This window comes from Eretmochelys imbricata, chromosome 7 (assembly GCF_965152235.1).
Source record: "Eretmochelys imbricata isolate rEreImb1 chromosome 7, rEreImb1.hap1, whole genome shotgun sequence".
NCBI lineage: Eukaryota > Metazoa > Chordata > Testudines > Cheloniidae > Eretmochelys > Eretmochelys imbricata.
In genome coordinates this window covers 92,597,436-92,617,245 of record NC_135578.1, presented here as the reverse complement: position 1 = coordinate 92,617,245, position 19,810 = coordinate 92,597,436, and the positions used below count along the sequence as shown (strand labels likewise).

The following is a 19,810-nucleotide window of genomic DNA, read 5'->3' as shown; positions in this document are numbered from 1 at the left end:
TAGATATGTGGACACAGTTGGCAACGAGCTTTGTTGCAAGGATAGGTTCCTGGGTTAGTGGTTCTGTTGTGTGGTGTGTGGTTGCTTCAAGTTGGGGGGGCTGTCTGTAGGCAAGGACTGGCCTGTCTCCCAAGATTTGTGCGGGTGATGGGTCGTCCTTCAGGATACAATTAACTTAGGCTTGAATAGAGACTGGGAGTGGATGTGTCATTACACAAAGTAAAACTATTTCCCTACGTTTATTTCCCACCCCCCACTGCTCCTTGGACGTTCCTGTTAACTGATGGAAATGGCCCACCTTGATTTTCTCCCCCCCTCCTCCCCCCGCTCTCCTGCTAGTAATAGCTCATCTTAAGTGATCACTCTCCTTACAGTGTGTATGATAACACCCATTGTTTCATGTTCTGTGTGTATATAAATCTCCTCACTGTATTTTCCACTGAATGCATCCGATGAAGTGAGCTGTAGCTCACGAAAGCTTATGCTCAAATAAATTGGTTAGTCTCTCAGGTGCCACAAGTACTCCTTTTCTTAAAACAACATGAAACAATGGGTGTTACCATACACACTGTAAAGAGAGTGATCACTTAAGGTGAGCTATTACCAGCAGGAGAGCCGGCGGGGGGGGGGGGGGGGAGGGGGAGGGGGCACGGGGGATGGGACAGACTAACTTTTTGTAGTGATAATCAAGGTGGGCCATTTCCAGCAGTTGACAAGAACATCTGAGGAACAGTGGGGGTTCATGTTCTCTATGTATATAAATCTCCCCACTGTATTTTCCACTGAATGTATCCGATGAAGCGAGCTGTAGCTCACGAAAGCTTATGCTCAAATAAATTTGTTAGTTTCTAAGGTGCCACAAGTACTCCTTTTCTTTTTGAGAATACGCACTAACACGGCTGCTACTCTGAAACCTGTCATATATATTGTGTGTGTGTTTTTAAGGGGAAGAGAAAGTGAAATCTGGTCAGTTTTCTTTAAAAGGTGATAATTAGTTTCAGGTACAACACCTGACAATTTGGGGGGCGGGTAGGGGTTTACAGTCACATTTGTCTATTTCTATAGAACTGTTTTTCTCTCCCATCTTCTTGTGTGGAAGACCCACACAACCAAATGGAAAACTAACTGACCATGTACAAAGTACTGTCACATACAAAAAATTTTAAAAAAAAATATTTTCTCGCTAGTCTTTCAGCTACAGTGGTATTAGGTAAAAAAATTCAAACAGAATTTTTTAAGTTGATGATGTCTCTTTAAAGTGAAAGATGCCAAATGGAAACCACAGGAAACTAGAGTTCTCTATTTATAAAACAGAACATGAACACTGGCAGTGCAATCTGCCTGGCTACTTTACACACCCTATTAGTTTGCCATACTGCAACCTGAAGAGCCTTCTTGGAGGGGTGAAAGAATAACTCAAATTCCATACAGATTCACTTTACTGAGACTGCCAGTGGGCAGCAACAGACATTTATCCATGGGATACTGATCTGAGATACGAATTTATTTCATGTGTAAATGCATGACAGTTGTTAAGTGCCAACATAATTCCTGATTCTGTTTAATCACATTCAGAGAATCCTGTGGCTTGGTTAATGCTATCATGAAAGAGGTTAGGGCTGAAGGATCTTCAGGCTGTTACTCAAAAGAATGAGAAATATTTTGCACCCAAAAGTTCTCAACTTCATGTGAATTCTGCATTGTTCTCTAGTACTTTCAATGGCAACTTGGAGAACCATCACCTGTACTTGAGTAGGAGCTGGGCAGCTGCTTCAGTCACATGGAAAAGTAAAAAGAAAAGGAGTACTTGTGGCACCTTAGAGACTAACCAATTTATTTGAGCATGAGCTTTCGTGAGCTACAGCTCACTTCATCAGATGCATTACAAGTACTCCTTTTCTTTTTGCGAATACAGACTAACACGGCTGTTATGGAAAAGTAAGTGAGAGAGAAAGAGAGCAAAAAAGGGAAGGAGGTTGGAAAGTAATATACTTGGGAGAAGGTCTCCTTGAATACCTATGGCTCTAGTGAAAAACAGACTCCATTCCGAAAAGCCTAATTTGTATCATAGATTAGTGCTTCACAATATCCTTGCCTGTGTGACAGATACCTTCAAGTACTGGCATAAACAAGCATGTCATTCACCAAGGACCTTAGCTCAGAAATCCAAATCTTATTGGCACATGATTTCTGAAATATACAAAAACACAGTATTGATCGTTGTGTGCAACATCTCAACAGAAAGTCAAGTAGATCAAAATAATTCCAAAAAAAAGCAAGGCTTCCCTCCTCTCCCCTTTAATTTAGCTTCTCTCTACTTTTAGATGGCTTGTGTCCAAAACAGAGAATCCATTTTTACACCTCCCCTTCACATACTGTCACACTCTTATGCATTACTATTTTACAAGCTCTTATATACACTCCGTTAATGCCTTTCATTCTGCTAGATCACAAACAAAAAACAATCAACTAATGTGGTTGGACCAAAAGGCTTGTAAAATCTACTGATTCATCATCTTAGGCCCACTTGGTTTTATGTAAGAAGTAGGGCCACATGCTACCTATCTGTGGATAAATCTATGCAAGGGTAAAACATACACCCCAAGTATCCCCTAGGGTTGCCAACCCTCCAGGATTGTCCTGGAGTCCCCAGGAATTAATTAAATATTATATCATGTGATGAAACCTCCAGGAATACATCTAACCAAAATTGGCAACCCTAAACTACCACCATTTACAGTTCACAGACTTCAAGTCACATCCTCTGGTGCAGTGAGAGTCATCTTGTGGAGAGACTGAGCCAGCATGAACATGGCTAGTGAAATCAATGGACAGCTGGAACACCTACACTGACCTGTGAAAACCACAACCTAGCCCACAAGAAGTAGTAACTCCCATATGAATTGCCTTTGGGAAATCTGTACTCTGCAGATGGCAGCATGCTGCAGCTTGTTAACAGCTTTGTGACTACTGCACACTAGATGTAGACTCTTGCATGGCACTTGATGATTACCTGTTCTGTTCATTCCCTCTGGTGCACCTGGCATTGGCCACTGTTGGAGGGCAGGATACTGGGCTAGATAGACCTTTAGTCTGACCCAGTCTGGCTGCTCTTATATAATCCTGCTGACCTTGGCCTAAATCATTGGTGCCAGCAAGAAGAGCATGTATTAGTGGAGTGACTCCCTTCCCCGCAATGTGTACATAATGGAGAATTTTTTTGCCCCCTTTTCCACCTTTTTCTAGCATAAAGAAAGGACACTTCTGACCCCTATGTAATAAATGTAACTCAAGCAGCTTTATAGGTCCTATAGCACACAGACAGAACATAGAACTGTGTGTGAAAATAAAAACTAATTAAATTGCAGAATTGTTTAAAGTGCAAAGTACTTTTTCTAACTAGCAAAGAGGTGTAGAGAGTCTTACATTGTGTATGGGGATATATATGTTCAGCTACATATAGATTTGTCTCCTGCAACAAATCATGGGTGATAGCTAGTGCAAAAGTTGACTTTTTATAGTTTAGGTTGCGTATTATTTTTGTTCTAAGTATGTAAGATCATGCCAACAGTGACTGAAAAAATAGTCATGATTAAACAATATCTATTTCATTTTGAAAACCCATATTACAAATGCAGCATGCTTCCCTTCCTTGCTGCTTGGAAACACAGGCCATATGAAAAATCCATTTTAACCCCCTTACCTGAAAGCCTTTCAGTTTGAAAATCCATTCCACTGAGGCTGTAACCCTGCTGCTATCCCTTTCTTTGCTCCCTGAATTACAATGAGATGCTAAACCAGAGTTTAGACTTAGAATATTGGCAAACAGGCTTCTCCAAGTTTGTTAGTCCCCAGGTATTCACAATAAGGCTCTCCTTGAGCAGAGAAACTTCAGGTGTGACTGTCACTAATCAAGGAGTGCTCTGCTCAGCTTCTGCACTGAAGCAATCAGTTGAAACTTTCTTCTCACAGCTAAATAAAAAGATTTAAGTGTGAACTGAAAGCGCAGTGGGAGGAGGGGCAAAGACCTTTACCAATAAGTTATTTCAACTATAACAGTTCAGGAAACAGAGAGTTGATGAAGTTCTGCACTCAGCAGGGGGCACAAAGGGAAAAAGGAGAGAGGTATATTTTAGTCCTATAATTATGTGGCCACTTCAGTAATGATTCAGGTTTATACTTTAATGCAGCCTCAGTGAACTAACATCAAAATGGGAATCTCTCAGCACTGTGCCAAAACAAGAGACAAGGGATATTTGTAACCAAAAATATCATTAAGTGCTTCTTATGTGCAAAATTTGTCAGTTTGTCTCCATATTTTATAATTAAGCCCCCCACCCAATCCTACAGTACTAGACAGTATTTGCAAACCCCAAAGTTAAATTATATAGAGATAGATATAGATATATACATGAAAATATATGCCTCATAGTTTGCATTTTCTATTAGCATGGAATGAATGGACTTGATATTTGCCTGGTTTGTTGCTTGGAGAGCAGCTGTTTTCTCTTCTCTGTAAATTAGATATATTTTAGAAACCAAAGAAAAGTAAACCTAATTGAGAACCTGGTTTTTATATGTTGGGAGAAAACAGCTGTTGGGAGAAAATAAATAAATACAGTGCCCTAGATTTTCTGACACACCTTCTCCCTCCAGGGATACAAAGATTATGGCCTGCACTCATGTCCTGCACTCATGTCTGAGGTCAATGAGACAGCTCTTGTGAATAAATTTGTGTCCAATCCTGCAAGACATTCATGTGGGCAGACCCCTCCACTGATTTCAATGGGGCTCTGTGCATGTCTGCCTATTTAGATACCATTGCAGGACTAGGGCTTTGCTTAGCTGCATACAACTACCCCGGATCCTCCATTTCCCCCCTGGGCAAAGTTAGAATACTTGTTGAAATCTTGTAAAGTCAACAATACTTATAAATTATGCTACTATACTCTGGACTATACTCTTTTATATAACTGAATATCTTGAATCTGAATATCTAATATCTTTTATATAACTGAATATCCAAGGGGTTGACTTTAGTCAATTTTTTCCTGCCAAGGAGATGAAACTAAGTTTAAAATAAATTTTTCTCATTAAAATTATTAGAATGGAAAGTTACTTTCTCTCTGCAGTGCTGATCTTAAGGTGACAGATCAGGGACGCAGAGACATCTCCTTATCATGACTGATACCTTAAAAATATATTAGTTTCTATCACTAAAACCAGCTGATTCTGAAATCATAGTTTCATGCTTTACTTTTCCTTCGCTAGAAGGCAGTCTCCAGCCAACACGTCTATCTAGTTTATAAATGCAGTAACATGAGCATGTAACTGCCCTGATGGCTTGGCAGGAGCTAGCTGCTAAGGGATTGGCTGCTCAGAGGCTTTTACGTGAAAAGGGTTGGGTGTCGGAGCAGGCAGCAGACTATGTTCTCTGGTAGTCTGCAAAGAGCAGCTAGTGCAGAGGGGAGGAAAGAAAGGGAGGAGATTGTGCAAAGGTTTAATCAAGCCAGAAGCATCTCATTAACCTTCACCGCTTCTTCTCCATGCTGTTCTCTTCTGGCTTAGTTTGCTCTATTTAATGCATTGTACCAGGTAAGCCTTCTGTAAGAGTTAACGTTGCTGACAGGGACTCCTCCTCATACTAAAAAATCCATTTGTAGGAGTTTCTGTGGAGCATAACAAGCCCCTCTTACAAGTGCAGAAAGATTATATGGGTGTTTGCTAGTGTACTAGTGTAGATTAACATAGTACTTAAATTGACTTTTGAGTCTATGAACTACCTAAACTAGTGCATGCATCTGTGTGTGAAATCAGCCATTTTCTCAGAATTTTGCTTTTTGGGAGGGATCTGAGACATTAAGATTTATATCATTACCCTTGTTTTGTATTACTTAAAATGTCAACATGCATCTGTAATGCTAACATTCAATGTCTCCAGAATGGTCTTAACTTCTGACTTTCTGATTTTTGTCAGTTTCCTAGTTCTCATGCCTGTTTGTTAATGCCCTGTAAGTGTGCTCTAAAATTCAAAGAAGCACAACTAGCACAAGGAGTTTCTCTCAAAATAGCCATAAGTGAAAGTTGTTTTTGAAACTTCAGTGTGTGTTATTTTGGTTCTGTTGAAAAAGCTGAATTTATGTTGCTTTGGCTTCAGTGACTAATAGGGCTCTTTTTATTCCCCCCCTTGCCCCTGCACTTGCCTTAACAGGCAGAATTAAGAGACTCAGAGTCTGCATAAAAGGTTTTTCCCCCACTATATTTTGGCACTGCTCTGCAATACCAGTGAGAGCACTTAGAAGTAGAAACCTTTCTTAAAGTGATAAAGCAAATATTTGTTTCCTGTGACTCAACAGAATTTTATCTTCATTCAAACTACGCCAGTCTTCACAGATGTATTACATTTGAAACCCTAATCCACCAAATATATAATATACACACAGTTTGTTTGAACTAGCCATGTCTTTTTATACTGTAATTGTGAATAATCTTTCATCAGTAGAAAGGTGATTTATTTAAAAAAAAAATGAATAGAAGCCATGTAGCTTTTATGCAGACCTGTAGTAGACTTACACATGGATTTAGAGATGCTTTTAGGAAAGTATACCTTTATTAAGGGCTACTGTACTAGATTACTACAATGAAATCAGATGGGGTGAAGCATGTTCTTGTTGCATAAATTAAGCAGCCAAAATCATGATATTGGTATGCCTCTAACACCTGCAGCTGGGTGAATTACTCTTGGAGAACAATTTTATCTAGTAGTTTGACCATTCTTGTCTGAATTATCCACTAACTGACGTTACAAATTATTCCTTTTATAAGTGTTCAACAAACACTGTGAACGTATCCATTTTTACTTATTTGGCACTATGTGATGATGAGTCCATGCAGTGTTATCTCTGCTCCCTGATTGAGAGAACTTGCAGGAATCTATGGGTCTTGGCTTGGAGCCTGTATGACTGAAATGAGATGCATGCACTGTAGCTGTGTCAAGTCCCAGGATATTAGAGACAAAGATGGGTGAGGTAATATCTTTTATTGAACCAATTTCTGTTGATGAGAGAGAGAAGCTTTCAAACCATGCAGAGCCCTTCTTCAGGTCTGGAAAATCTGTCCCACTTTGCATTATGCTGTGATTCTGGGAGTTCCCTTTTCAAACCTGAAGAAGGGCTCAGTGGGGTTCAAAAGCTTCATTCTCAGCAACAGAAGTTGGTCCAATAAAAGAGATTACATCACCCACCTTGTCTCTGAAATGAGATGAGCGCTTCCACTAGGAATAGCTAATACCTGTGCTGCCTTATGAAAATCTTCATCCATATTGCCACATGTACATTTGCAAGAAGATGAGACCTTTCCCTAAGATTTGTGTGAATAAAAACCTGTTTGCACAGGTGTTCATGGAAAAGCAAACAGCTGGGTGAGAATGTGGCTGAATCAAAACAATTCAGAATTTACGAATATGGTTGAATAACTTTTCATGCTATTCCTCAGCTTCTGTAATTGAAAGTCATAATCGTAATTTAGGTTGCATTATTTAAGAGTATGCAAAGAGCAAGCCATGAATAATTAAGATGATGAATGAAATCAAGTGTGCACAGCTTTTCAGAAGACTCTCTTCCAGTGTGTATTTGATGGAGCAAACACCTTATAACTTACCATCTTCCTGATCACATTTCAGAATGATACAGATCTTGGACCCAAGGCCTTTGCCCAGCTCCATGATGCCTGTTGATGTGGCCATGAGAATTTGCTTAGCCCATTCGCCACCTCTGAAGAGAATTCTCAGCCCTCTTGATGACTATCAAAGAAGAAACTTTGTTAACAGATTCAAGCCTCTCAGACCATGTCTCAATGTGAAACGTGATTCTGAGTGTCGAAATAATGAATGGAACCACTCCCCAAGCCGAGCCAAGAAGCGAGTTGTGTTTGCAGATTCAAAGGGGCTATCTCTGACTGCAATCCATGTTTTCTCTGAAATCCAGGAGCATCCAGTGTGGGATCTTCAGTTTGACTTGTTAGACCTTCAAGATATAACTGCTGGTTTAAAACTACATGAAGAGAAAAATTTGATTTTGGGTTTCTCTCAGCCTTCAGCTGATTACTTAGATTTCCGGAATCGCTTGCAGAAGAACTTTATCTGTCTTGAGAATTGCACCCTCCAAGAAAGGGCTGTGGCAGGGACTGTGAAAGTGAAAAACATGAGCTATGAGAAGAAGGTTCAGGTTCGAATTACGTTTGATACGTGGAAAACCTACACTGATGTTGACTGTATATATATGAACAATGTGTATGGCGACTCTGACAGTGACACTTTCTCATTTGCCATTGAGCTGCCTCCAGCCATTCCCACTCAAAAGAAGATTGAGTTCTGCATTTCTTACCAAAGCGGTGAGCACATCTTCTGGGACAATAATGAGGGTCAGAACTACAAGATCGTCCATGCAGAATGGAAACCTGATGGCGTCCAAGCACCAGCATCTACTCAGAGAGACTGCACAGTTCATAAGATTCCAAGGAAGACACATGAAACAGAGTATGAGCAGCTTGGCAGTCCGAGGCTGTCAAATGGCTTCTTTCCTGAGTGGCAAAGCTGGGGTAGGATTGAAAACTCAGCCCCATATTGGTGAATGAACTACTAGCCCATGAGCATTCCTGCTTTCAATAACTAAACAGTGTTAGTCTTCAGCCTCTGCTTCATGTACAGTACACCAAAACCTGCTAGAAAGTTTTGCTGACTCTTCTTACAAATCCAAATTTACTAGCACTTTGGGACTTGTTGAGTTAAAGCAATTGACCATCTGAGAACTTCTAAACTTCTCAGCCACATCTTACCCTTGGAGAAAAAGGGGTCCATTTCAAAATGGAAAAACAAGTCCCTCAGTCGGTTACCTACTGTAGAAATAGCATGTCTGTGTTAAGTATACATGACTTTCTTTGCTATTCACTAGCCTTAATCATGGGTTAAGAGACACTTGTGAGGAAGTACAATTGTGTGGTGGAGTTTTGGGAAGCTGTGATAATTGTGGGGGGGGACGTTAAGTGAACAGAGCCACAATTCATTTTGTGCATGGCACAGTATGTAGTAGAGATGGGATATTGCTGCTGAGACAGAGGTTTATCTTAACCCTCTACATCCTCATGGAAACAAAATGCAAGGTTATGATTCTGTGGTATGAATAAGGAGTATCTTTTTGGGTGGATAACAGAAAAGTGAGAGAAGGGGAAGAGGTAAGATGCACTGTATATTTTAGGAAAGCGCAAAAACTTTTGGAAGCTGGTCTTCCAAAAATCACATGGGAAATTTTTAAGGGGTAACAATGAATTAATCAATAAAGAAAGTGCAATTAGCTTAAACTGCAGCCTTTTTGTTTTAACTACTTCATAGGTGAAAATAAGTGACAGAGTAATGATAGATGGAAGGGGTGAACTCTGTAAATATGCTTATGTATATTTAATCTTGTGGGAGGTGCCTATCTTGTACCATAAGCTCAAAGTTCTGCCTTCACTTATACCCATGCAACCCCACTGACTTCACAGGCAGAATTTGGCTCTATGTACATTTAAGAAGCCATGTGCCTTTTAAAAATCCCTAAGATGCCAAAAATCCTATCTTGGAAAAAATTATTTAGAAGACAGATCATGTAACTTATAAAATGCCCTAATTTATAGGTGAGGAGTTAAATGTGTTGGCTCATCTGCTGATCTGATCTTTCTTATGAATGTTTGTCTTGGCTCTTATGGTATCTTGTTCCCTATTGCAGTCAGTAACACTTCCCCTCAAAAATAGTTTTCCAAAGCAGTAAAGTAAACTTAGGCAACTGAGGTCCTTCATATTGAAGGTGCTGAGATAACTGCACTTTTTGAAAGCTAATCTGTAAAAAGAGCAGGGTTGCCACTGGTTTTCTCTAGAAAGAATACTTGTCATAGTTAAATATCTTGCACATAAATAGGAGCAGTTTTCTATGCTTCGTCTCAGACCTCAGTCATTTTCTGTGAAGTCAAAATGTTTGGTATTTTTTTTTTTATTTTATGTATTTCAGCAAACCCAGTGTATTTTTGCACTTTGTGCTTCACATCCTGAGCTATCAAAGTGTAAAGATAATCTTTTTCCTGTGAGAATGAAGTGGGAGATACTAAGAATGTATGGGATGTAGCAACTCTAAATATATACTATACACACACCTGTGTTCACTTGTCTGGTATACTGAGCTGATGTTGACATGAAAATGCAAATCATATTACTCACTCAGATACTGAGGATTGGAGCATTTTTGTAATAAAAAGGTAAACGTTTAAGGTGAAATTAGCCTCTTCCATTCCCACCCAAATATTTTTCTACTGTAACTATCACTGTACTGTGTAAACTGGTCCATTTTAAGAATAAAACATATTTTGATATATCAAACTGTTTTCCTGAGGGATTTCAAAAACAAAAACAAAACCCTCCTTCACCACCCATTGTCCTGCTTTATGTGATTAAGAGGGCAATTGAGAGTGAATGGTAGGAAGACCTGGATCAGCATTATGGTCTGCAAGGGAGCACTGCTAGAGTTGGTCAAAAATTAACATTTATCCCATGGAAAACTTCAATTTTCAACCTGAATTTAAACGAAAAAGTTAATTGTGAATGAAAGGCCTAAAATATTTCAGTAATATTCTTTGGGTCAAAGTGTCAAAACAACATTAGACATTACCAAATTGAAACGTGTGACTGGGATATTTTTGAACCAAATCGGAACATAAGTTTGTCATACTGTCTGTCTGAGCTGCTGTCATGTAGTGTAGACATACCCTTAGAGACAAAATTAGGTCGATTTTATAGAAGTCAATTTTTAGAAACCGATTTTATACAGTTGATTGCGTACGTCCACATTAAGCGCATTAAGTCAGCAGAGTGCGTCCTCACTACCGTGGCTAGGATCGACTTACAGAGCGGTGCACTGTGGGTAGGTATCCCACAGTTCCCACAGTCTCTGCTGCCCATTGGAATTCTGGGGTAAGCTCTCAATGCCTGATGGGGCAAAAACATTGTCGCAGGTGGTTTTGGGTACATGTTGTCAGGCCCCCCTCCCTCTGTGAAAGCAATGGCAGACAATCGTTTCATGCCTTTTTTTATTCTTGGGTTACCCGTGCAGACGCCATACCACAGCAAGCATGGAGCCCGCACAGCTCACCATACGTCTCCTGGGTGCTGCTGGCAGATGCGGTACTGCATTGCTACGCAGCAGCAGCTCCTTGCCTTTGCAGCAGAGGGTGAAGTAGGACGGATAGCCATCGTATGTCTTCTGGGTACTCCTGGCAGACCTCGGTGAGCACCGAATGGGAGCCAGAGACTCCAGGTCATTCTCTTCTTTAAGTTTCGTCTCATGGAGATTCAGTCCTGCCTGGAATATCATGCGTGCAGAAGGCTTCTGCCTCAGGCTGCGCTCCCAGCCGGCAGCACCACACGGTCACACCTACTCCAGCCTACCCCTTGCTCCCATGGCTCATGAAGCCTGGACAGTAGTAGTAAGGAGTGGTTCAACTATAGGTTGAGCAAGTGCAGAATTGTGGTAGAATGTGCCTTTGGAAGTTTAAAAGCTTGCTGGCGCTGTTTGCTGACTAGGTCAGACCTCAGCGCAACCAACATTCCCATTGTTATTGCTGCTTGCTGTGTGCTCCATAATATCTGTGAGAGTAAGGGGGAGACTTTTATGGCAGGGTGGGAGGTTGGGGCAATTTGCCTGGCATCAATTTTGAGTAGCGAGACACCAGGGCGATTAGAAGAGCACAGCAAGGCACGCTGCGCATCAGAGAGGCTTTGAAAACCAGTTTCATGACTGGCCAGGCTACTGTGTGACAGTTGTGTGTGTTTCTCCTTGATGCAAACCCACCCCCTTTGTTGATTTTTAATTCCCTGTGAGTCAACCACCCTCCCCCCTTCAAAATAAAGTAACTATTGTTTTGAAACCATGCATTCTTTCTTTATTAATTTAAAAAAAAAAAGGTGAGATAACGGACAGATAACGGTAGCCCAGGTGGGGTGCGGGAGGAGGGAAGGACAAGGCCACATTGCTTATTGCAGCCACACTAAAAATCAAACTGTTTGAATGACAGCCTTCTGTTGCTTGGGCCATCCTCTGGACTGGAGTGGCTGGGTGCCCAGAGCCTCCCCCTCCGCGTTCTTGGGTGTCTGGGTGAGGAGGTTAATGAACATGGGGAGGAGGATACACAGTTATACAGTGGGTCTGTGCTCTTGTTGGCTTTCCTGCAGCTGCAGCAGACTCTTCATCATGTCTGTTTGCTTCCCCCATTAGCCTCAGCATCGCATCCTGCTTCCGCTCTTTACACTCACTTAATTCTTTCCTGGCTTCTGCCACTGAATGCCTCAGGGCACAGCTTAATGCATGATCAGTGCAGAAGGACTGCATGAGCTCAGAAAACATGTCATCATGAGTGCGGGGTTTTTTTTTGTTTGGTTTTTTTGCCTTCTAATATGAGAGAACCTCAGGGATGGAGATGATAGGGGGAGCATAGAAACATTCTACACTCTACAGTTCTGGGGGGGACTGCATGGTCACCTGTGCTGCTGAGTTTGCCACCCTGACAAAACAGGAAATGAACTCAAAAGTTCCCGGGGCTTTTCCTGTGTACCTGGCTAGTGCTGTGTATCTGCTGCTAAATTTGACCTAATCCTGTAGAGTAGACTGGGCCTTAGAGTGGTAATTCAGGTGCCTTATGCCTCCATTCTCTTTTATGAGCCAGGCTTCTATGATAGACTACATTTCCCATGACACACTATATTAGTGACTCTGATGCAGTTCAGGCAAAGGGGGAACACCATGATCCAGGACCAGCCAGGGAGTCTGATCTGTAGGGGAGAATAGGGACATGACGCATCTGAACTGTCTCGCCCATACAGCAGCTCAGGTGGGCCTAGATTAATGTCAAATTGAATCAAAAAGGTTCATGGAAAAGATTCAATTCTGCAGAAACCCTTCCTCCTCCCGCCCCCCAAAAGAAAAAAAAAAGCCATCTTCCTGGAAAGGTCCTGTCAGCTCTGAGCACAGCAAAAGCAATTCCTAACACAGCAGAATACGAAGATTGCTCCACTAGCATTTCTTGGCAGGGGCCAGTAGTGGGAATTGAACCAAGTCCATCTGCATCTGGAAGGATAAGCCTCTATAGCCTGACTTAAAGACACGATACTTTAGCAGGCTCCCCCGCCCCTAGCTGGGGCCTGACGAGTAGCAGAGGAAAACAAAGTACCATAGAATGGGTTACGCTGTATAGGAGAACTCTCTCACTCCCACAAAACAATCTGGTACTAATTTCCCTCCAGGGGGAGTAAGAAACTGGGGTTATGAGACAGAGTTACAGCGAGGTTGTTTGAGAGCCTTCCCCACCCGTTCCATTGCCCAATTTGTGCATCAACTCATTACTTCTCTCTAGTCACTATTCTGTATCTTGCTGGAGTAGAAGTGCTGCTTTGTGTCTGAGGCAAGGAGACATCCTTTCCCTAGAAATCCTTGCCAAAGGCTAGATCGAAAGGGATAGCTGGCACATCCTCACCCTGGGACGGGGAGAGAGGGTTTGCTTGGATTCCTACTGCAGAGACAGAAGTTGCTTTTAAAAAAACCAGGAGCAGTTGTTTTTAAAACAATGTAAACCTACTCTCTGCACCACCTGGGCTTTAAGTCAGCTCCCCTGGAAGGCTATCTTGCAAGGTTTGGACCTCCAGTGTGCAAGACAACAAATGAAGTGGGGTCCTGTAGGGGCTGTCATGCCATTCTCAAACTCCATGGGCCCCAGCTGTAAAGACAAGCAAAATGTTTTCTCTCTCTCTCTTTTCTCCCGAACCTCATGGGCTCTAGTTCAAAGCAATCCCCTTTACACAGCAAAAAAGTATAGTCTGGTCCACCTTCCTCCCTTTCTCTGGTCTATGCTAGAGCTGAGGCTGGATGCTGCTTTTGTTTTTGATTTTGGCCTAAGGTCTCACTGCGATGTACCTATGACAAAATATGCAGCAGGGTGGCTTAAGATCATAGACAAGGCAGGCTGCCTAACAGAATCCACAGCGGGATTGGCTCCTTGGCCCTCTGAACCCAGCCTAGCCCACAGTTTCATTTAAAGCAGACTTCAAAGGTGGTCCTGAAAGTTGATCAGCCCATTCCCTCAAACAGTGATAATTAAACAAAATGTTATTCATCAAAAAATGCTTCTTATGTGTGGCTCCTCACACCTTCCAGGTGGGTGCCCTACACTCTGGACTAGAGTTATTCCCATTGTTTCTCTCTGGCCTAGTCATTCCATTTATTTATCCACAGTGCAACAGCTTCAACAGGAGAGAGCCCCACATCAGAATACCATAGAGCCCAGTGACTAATGCACTCTCCTGAAAGGATTGGAACTGCACTCTCCCACCTTTCTCCCCTGTGCCAGGTAGGGGGAAATTGAACCTAGGATTCCCCCATCTTAGGTGAGTACTCTAACTACTGGGGCAAAAGTTATAAGGAGGATACTCAGAATTGGTCCTCTTGGCAAGTTAGTCAGCCACACAGCTGTGTTCCCCTGGTTTGTGAATCACTCTGGGGTTTAGGTGGGAGATAGGACCACAGGAGGTGGGAACTGTTTACTTTGAACAACATCGGCAGTGAGAGAGTTTAGGTGCCTATTGTGTTCAGCAGGAGTCTTGTGGATTGTGAATCTGGGTGCAAGCACCTCACGATACATCTACAGTGCAAAAATCCCCCAAGCCAGTAAGTCTCAGAGCCTGGGCCAACTGCCTTGGGCTTGTGCTACAGGGCTAGAAATAGCCATTTAGATGTTCCCACTTGGGCTGGAGCCTGGGCTCCGAGACCCACCCACCTCATTGAGTTTCAGAGCCCGGGCTCTGGCCCAAGCAGGAATGTCTGTACTGTTATTTTTATCCCCGTAGTGTGAGCCCTATAAGCTCAAGTCAGTTGACCTGGGCTCTGAGACTCACTGCTGAGTTGTTTCAGTGTTTGTTTTTTGTTTGTTCGTTTGTTTTTTGGTAGCGTAGACGTACCCTAAGTAGATTTGTGAATTCCACTCCATGTGTCTGTCAGCTGCGTGTGCAATATATCTCAGGTGAAAGACATGCCCCCAGGTGATTGGTTTTCATAGCCCAAATAGTCCCACGTTCTGTCCCCCAATTTCAGAAGTCAAAATATAGCTCAACACTGTAACTTCTCTTTTGCTGCATTCAGACTTGGAACTATTGGTCATCTTATTTCAAAGGTAACTGTCTCATAAAACTAGCACAAAAAGTATTGAGAACACTTACACCGTAACAGAGATCCCACAGCGTTCCTTAGTACATCAGTCTCTTAACTATTTATTGTCAGTCATTGGTGCTCATGGTTGATGAATGTTTATTTGAGCTACCTCATTGCCTGAGTTTATCCTGTGTTTGTCATTTCGTTCTAAAGGAGACCCTTTGCTCATTAATTTTAACCTCAGACACAGAGTGCAATTACATTTTTATAAATTCTATTCCATGATGTAGGGCTAAACACCATATGAGGAAGAGAGTGGCTGGTTTGGACCAGGAACGTTGTGTTACAAATACAGGTCTCTTTGACCTTCCTCCAAGCAACAAAGCTGTTTCTTTGCCCATGTTTTTATTTCTTTAAAACTTCCCACGCAAAACCCCAGCAACATCACGTTGCAAAACAGCATTTGCCATAATTATACAACACAAAGGCATAGTCAGCACACCGTGAAAAAAGATAGCTAAGAGCACATGGTGGTGCAGTTTAAGAATCTGAGACCTTGAACTGGGGAATAGGCTGATGCTCAGATTAAGGAATCCTGTTATTCAGATGATATTAAGACCCCAGGTAGAATCATAGGACTGGAAGGGACCTTGACAGGTCATCTAGTCCAGTCCCCTGCAGTCATGGTAGAACTAAATATTATCTAAACCAGTGATTCTCAAACTTTTTTTTACTGGTGACCCCTTTCACATAGCGAGCCTCTGAGTACGACCCCCCCCCATCAATTAAAATGCTTTTAAATATATTTAACACCATTATAAATGCTGGAGGCAAAGCGGGGTTTTGGGTGGACACTGATAGCTCACGACCTCCCATGTAAGAACCTTGTGATCCCCTGAGGGGTCGTGACCCCCAGTTTGAGAACCTCACATCTAGACCATCCCTGTCAGGTGTTTGTGTAACCTGCTCTTAAAAATCTCCAATGACAGAGATTTCACAACCTCCCTAGGCAATTTATTCCAGTGCTTAACCACTCTGAAAGTTAAACAGTTTTTCCTAATGTTCAACCTATACTTGCTGCAATTTAAGCTCATTGCTTCTTGTCCTATCCTGAGAGGTTAAGGAGAACAAATTTTCTCCCTCCTCATTGTAACAGCCTTTTATGTACTTGAAAACTGTTATGTCTCCTCTCAGTCTTCTCTTCTCCAGACTAAACAAACCCAATGTTTTCAATCTTCCCTCATAGGTTATGTTTTCTAGACCTTTAATATTTTTGTTGCTCTTCTCTGAAATTTCTCCAATATTTCTACATCTTTCCTGAAATGTGGCACCCAGAACTGGACACAATACTCCAGTTGAGACCTAATCAGCGTGGAGTAGAGCGGAAGAATTACTTCTCGTGTCTTGCTTACAACGCTCCTGCTAATACAGCCCAGAATGATGTTTGCTTTTTTTGCAGCAGTGTAACACTGACTCATATCTAGCTTGTGATCCACTGTGACCCCCAGATCCCTTTCCGCAGCACTCCTATCTAGGCAGTCATTTCCCATTTTGTAAGTGTGTAACTGACTGCTCCTTCCTAAGTGGAGTACTTTGCATTTGCATATCCCCACTATATATGCCCTTCCAGCATGACTGTGAACTACTCATAACTTACTCTCTGGCAACAGTTTTCCAAACAATTATGCACCCACCTCATAGTAGCTCCATCTGGGAATATTACTACAAATATTAATATCCTCTGAACACGGTCATCCTTCTTCTGATCTCCAAGTAGGCAGGGGCTAATGGGGAAGAAGATCTCCTAGACTATCAGCCCTCCTCTGAACTGTTTGTGAAAAAAGGGTAATCCTTTGGCACCAAGCAGTCTTTCCCCTAGTTTCCTCCCTCTGCTCAAGGATCCCCAGTGGGAAACAAAGTGTCTGTCTATATATAGTGCACCAGTCATCCCAGTACATGCCAAACAAAGACCCCTGGCTCCTATCCATTGCTCCAAGTAGGGAGGGGATGAAGATGGTAGTGCACCCCCTACATTTCCCCATGCCTAGGCCTTCCCCCTTCTATCAGGCCATAGGCTCCTCCTCTTACCTGGAATAGACTTCTAATCAGGATGGGAGAATAGGTCGCTGAGCCTTACCACGTTCAGCTCCCCCAGTCTTCTGTCTTCAGGAAATCTGGCAATGCAACAATGAAACTCAGTACAGAGGAATGATCTCCTAGGAGAGAGGAGGCACCAGCAATTGAGATGGGAAGAAGGAGTTGCTGGCCAAGAGAAGAAGAGCTTACATGGGGAGAAGGCATGTGATAAGGGCACTCATGGAAGATTAAGAGAAAAACTTGGGGAGGGGACAGTGAGGATTCCAGGCACAGGTTTACTCACTGGAGTAACAGCTGCTGGAGGCCCCATGCCAGCTGCAAACAGGAGGCTAGAGCTTGAGTCTTTCTTCTATACTGACTGCCAGCAGCCTAGTAAGGAGGGAGCTTCGAATATAGATTGAATGGAAGGGATGTTTTCTATTGGCTGAACTGCTAACTGACAGCCACTCTATCCAGTACAATGCTTGTCTCATTTATAAAAAGGGGCTCTCATAAGCCATTTTTCCCCAGCAGCCAGGATGTGATTAGCACCCCAGTCACCTTGGGCCAGTCTGCCCTTTTTTATACATTGGTTCGAACAAAGAAGTAATTCCTAGGCACCATGGAAGAACTCAGCACAGAAGTAAGAGTCTGATAGCTTTGTGTTCTGTGCCTCCAGAGAGTACCCAGGAGCACCTGCTGCTGTGACTGATGGAAGATGGGCCTGGGGTGGGCCCGAGACCAGCTTGACTGAGGGTGGATAGGAGCTTACTCTTTCTGTGGGGGAAGCTCATCAAATCATGGTCTTGCCTGGCTTCTTGCCATCATCTCCTCCTGTGTCAACCAATGGGACTGGAGTACAATTGGTTGCAGGTGCTAAGTGCCAGCAAGCTGATCCAAGGAACAGTCCAGTGGCACACCAGGCAGCTCTTCTCAACCACATTATCTGCTGTCAAACCTCCTGGACATCTAGCAAAGTGACAAAGAATCTGACTGCATCTCTGAATACATAATTACATACAGAAGATGCTAGAATCTCTCTGGACCCCCTCCTGCCTCAGCAGCAGCAGTAGTTCATTAAAGTCATGGTCCTAAGCGTGGAAGGGCAGAGAAGAATAGGGACTGGCTGGCATTTGTCAAACAATTGTTCTACACAACACGTGGTGACTAGGTTCCTAGGATCACTGCACAGCCATTTGGCCCATTAAAGAACAGTCAGCATACCCCTAACTTTCTACTAATGAGCTTGGAGCAGGTCAGGCACATGAAGGGATTATTTAGGGTATGTCTTCACTGCCCGCCGGATCGGTGGGTAGTGATCGATCTATTGGGGATCGATTTATCACGTCTCATCTAGACGCGATAAATTGACCCCCGAATCAACGCCTGTACTCCACCTTGGCAGGAGGAGTAAGCAGAGTCTACAGGGGAGCCGCCACGGTTGACTCGCCGCTGTGAGGACGGTCAGGTAAGTCGAACTAAGATACTTTGACTTCAGCTACGCGAATAGCTGAAACCCCCCCCTCCCCCCACTCCCTCTCCCCGGCCCCCAGTGTAGCCCAGGTTCTCGGAGTAATTCACAGGCCAATCCTGAAAGCAGAATAGACTGTTCCATGGAATAATCCCTTTTTACTGGAAATACTGTAGCTGTGGGTTGTTCCTAAAGACCCACAGTACTTATCCCTGCTAAGAGACAGTAAAGTGGGCCACTACAGTCTGTGTTCTAGATGAAGTCTCTGCTGCATGAATTCATTTATTTGTCTATTCTGCAGTTGGTTGGTGACTGAAGAAACTGACTGAGGCTGAAGTTGGTTTTAGCAAAAAGTCTAGAAAAAAATAACCTTTTGGTAATCAGTGGCACATAATATCGGTGGTTGCTTTTATCTAGGCTAAGCATTCTTCTTTAGAAAAGCTATTGTATCCTCAAGTAGCTGTTTATATAAATCCTCATGTAGATGTTTATATAAATAACATACTTCTCTCTCTATTTTATTCCAAAAAAAGTCCTTGCCAATACTCTTGCCCTAAGTAAAGGGCTACTCCTTAAACCTAAAACCTCATGCAAAAAATACAACCACAAAAACCAAATGCTCTCTCACACTCTCTGGAAAGGCACAAACCCAAATTCTTTCTGTTTAGAGCAAAAGTGTCACCTCAGCCAACAAAATACAGCAGTGAAAATAAACTGACTCAGTGTGGCACTGGCTAAGATGGAAGTGCTCTTTTTTTGTAAAGAGGAAACATTCAGAGGGATAGCCAGAGGCAATGTCTGCACTAGCTACAAGTCACCATATCTGGTTGCAGATCATTCTAGATGGGGCATCTGTTTTTGGAATTAGCTCCCTTTGGCAGCCCATCAGAAGTCAAATCTTTTAACTTTCAGGGCATGATTCCAGTCATGTTCATTCTATTGATTGTTTTCCTGTTGTTTCTGTTTCTAATTTTTATTCTGCAAATGGCGTGTCTGATTTGTGATTCGGTACCCAGCTATCATGGTACTAGGTGTTACAGAA

The 19,810-nt window shown here is 42.6% G+C and overlaps 1 protein-coding gene across 1 annotated transcript; it reads left to right on the top strand.

Annotated features, from left to right (window-relative positions):
• The first annotated feature begins 5,581 nt into the window (after window positions 1-5,581).
• On the top strand, window positions 5,582-8,630 carry PPP1R3C (protein phosphatase 1 regulatory subunit 3C). The gene is made up of 2 exons (XM_077822758.1): window positions 5,582-5,595; window positions 7,682-8,630. Exons 1-2 carry the CDS (start codon window positions 5,582-5,584, stop codon window positions 8,628-8,630), a joined length of 963 nt encoding a protein of 320 aa, XP_077678884.1.
• The last annotated feature ends 11,180 nt before the right edge of the window (window positions 8,631-19,810 follow it).